We start from the raw sequence: 1306 nt of genomic DNA on the forward strand, positions 1-1306 counted from the left end.
GTCTCAGTGTGGAGCCGCGCCAAGCAGAGATGGAAAAGTTCTTTTTAGAAGCATTTTCTAAGGGATATTTAGTGGAAAACACAGAGTGCATTGCTGTATTACAGCTTAAGATAACTATTGATGTTTATCATGATGCTTTTACATCATTTGTTTTGAGATTGTACCAGTAACTCTGTGAGTGAATAGTGCTGATGTTAGACTCATTTTACAGATGAAGAATCTGAGGCTCCAAGTTGCATCGGTGACATAGCTATACAAAATACAGAACATAAAACTTAACAAATCTTCTTGATAGAGATATACAGAAAACATAACAATGGTTCTCAGAAGTGGAGTAGCATATTGGAATTTGGGGAGTTTGTGAGATTTTTTGTATTTATCAAAATGGAGCAAGTTTTTCAATAGGTTGAAAAATACCATACAGCATCATCTTTCATTCTTGATCTTCATTATATTTAGTCATCTAAAAAAGGCTAAATATTCTTTGTATCTGTCTAAGGAGCCTGTCAAGTAGAGTAATACATTACAGAAAAATACTATGCAAAATAATTAGTTTGGCTTAAAAAGATACATCTTCAACTTAAATATCAGAATAATGCATTCCCTTTAATAAATAATTTGTTAAATTACAAAACTGCGAAGGTTTTAGATGTCTCAGAATTCTGTTTGTCTTTTCAGCCAAAACTCTACGGTCGTTTTTTAAAGCTATGAAAATTTGTTAATTGTTTCTTTCGTTTGACCAAAAGTATTGCCCTTTCCCTAACTTTATTTAACTATTAGTGTTAATTTTTGGTTTCTGGTTTTCCAATTTAACTGTGGCTTATATTGCAGTTTAGAACACTAAAGAATTATTTACTGAGCTCTTTATTTTTCAGGTTCCTAGAAGCCAAACCAAACTGGCAATAATGCTTGAAAAATTAGGGATGGATTATGATGGGCGTCCTCACAGTGGTCTTGATGACTCTAAGAATATTGCCCGAATAGCAATTCGAATGCTTCAGGATGGATGTGATCTCCGAATCAATGAGAAAATGCACGCAGGACAGCTAATGAGTGTGTCCTCTTCCTTACCGATAGAGGGCACTCCACCTCCACAAATGCCACATTTTAGAAAGTAACAGCATTTTTGTCTGTGGGATCATTCTAATTGGAGTTGCTACAAAGAGGTATTGGATGAATACTTGTTGAATTAGTCCTGCAGTACAAACTTCAAGCACCTTAAACATTAAAAATCTTATTACCGTATAATAGATAGATAAATATATGTATGTGGACAGATTTTTGTGGGAGGGCATATTGAATTCAT

The 1306-nt window shown here is 34.0% G+C and overlaps 1 protein-coding gene across 1 annotated transcript in view; it reads left to right on the forward strand.

Moving 5' to 3' along the window:
* The window catches only part of ERI1 (exoribonuclease 1), a 29522-nt gene extending 28241 nt beyond the window's left edge, over nt 1-1281 (forward strand). The window contains exon 7 of the mRNA XM_008590162.1: nt 876-1281. Coding sequence (XP_008588384.1) covers nt 876-1118 — 243 coding nt within the window. The 3' untranslated portion in view covers nt 1119-1281. The remainder of the gene's footprint in view (nt 1-875) is intronic.
* Nucleotides 1282-1306: the final 25 nt, after the last annotated feature.

Source organism: Galeopterus variegatus, unplaced genomic scaffold (genome assembly GCF_000696425.1).
Source record: "Galeopterus variegatus unplaced genomic scaffold, G_variegatus-3.0.2 Scaffold5889, whole genome shotgun sequence".
NCBI lineage: Eukaryota > Metazoa > Chordata > Mammalia > Dermoptera > Cynocephalidae > Galeopterus > Galeopterus variegatus.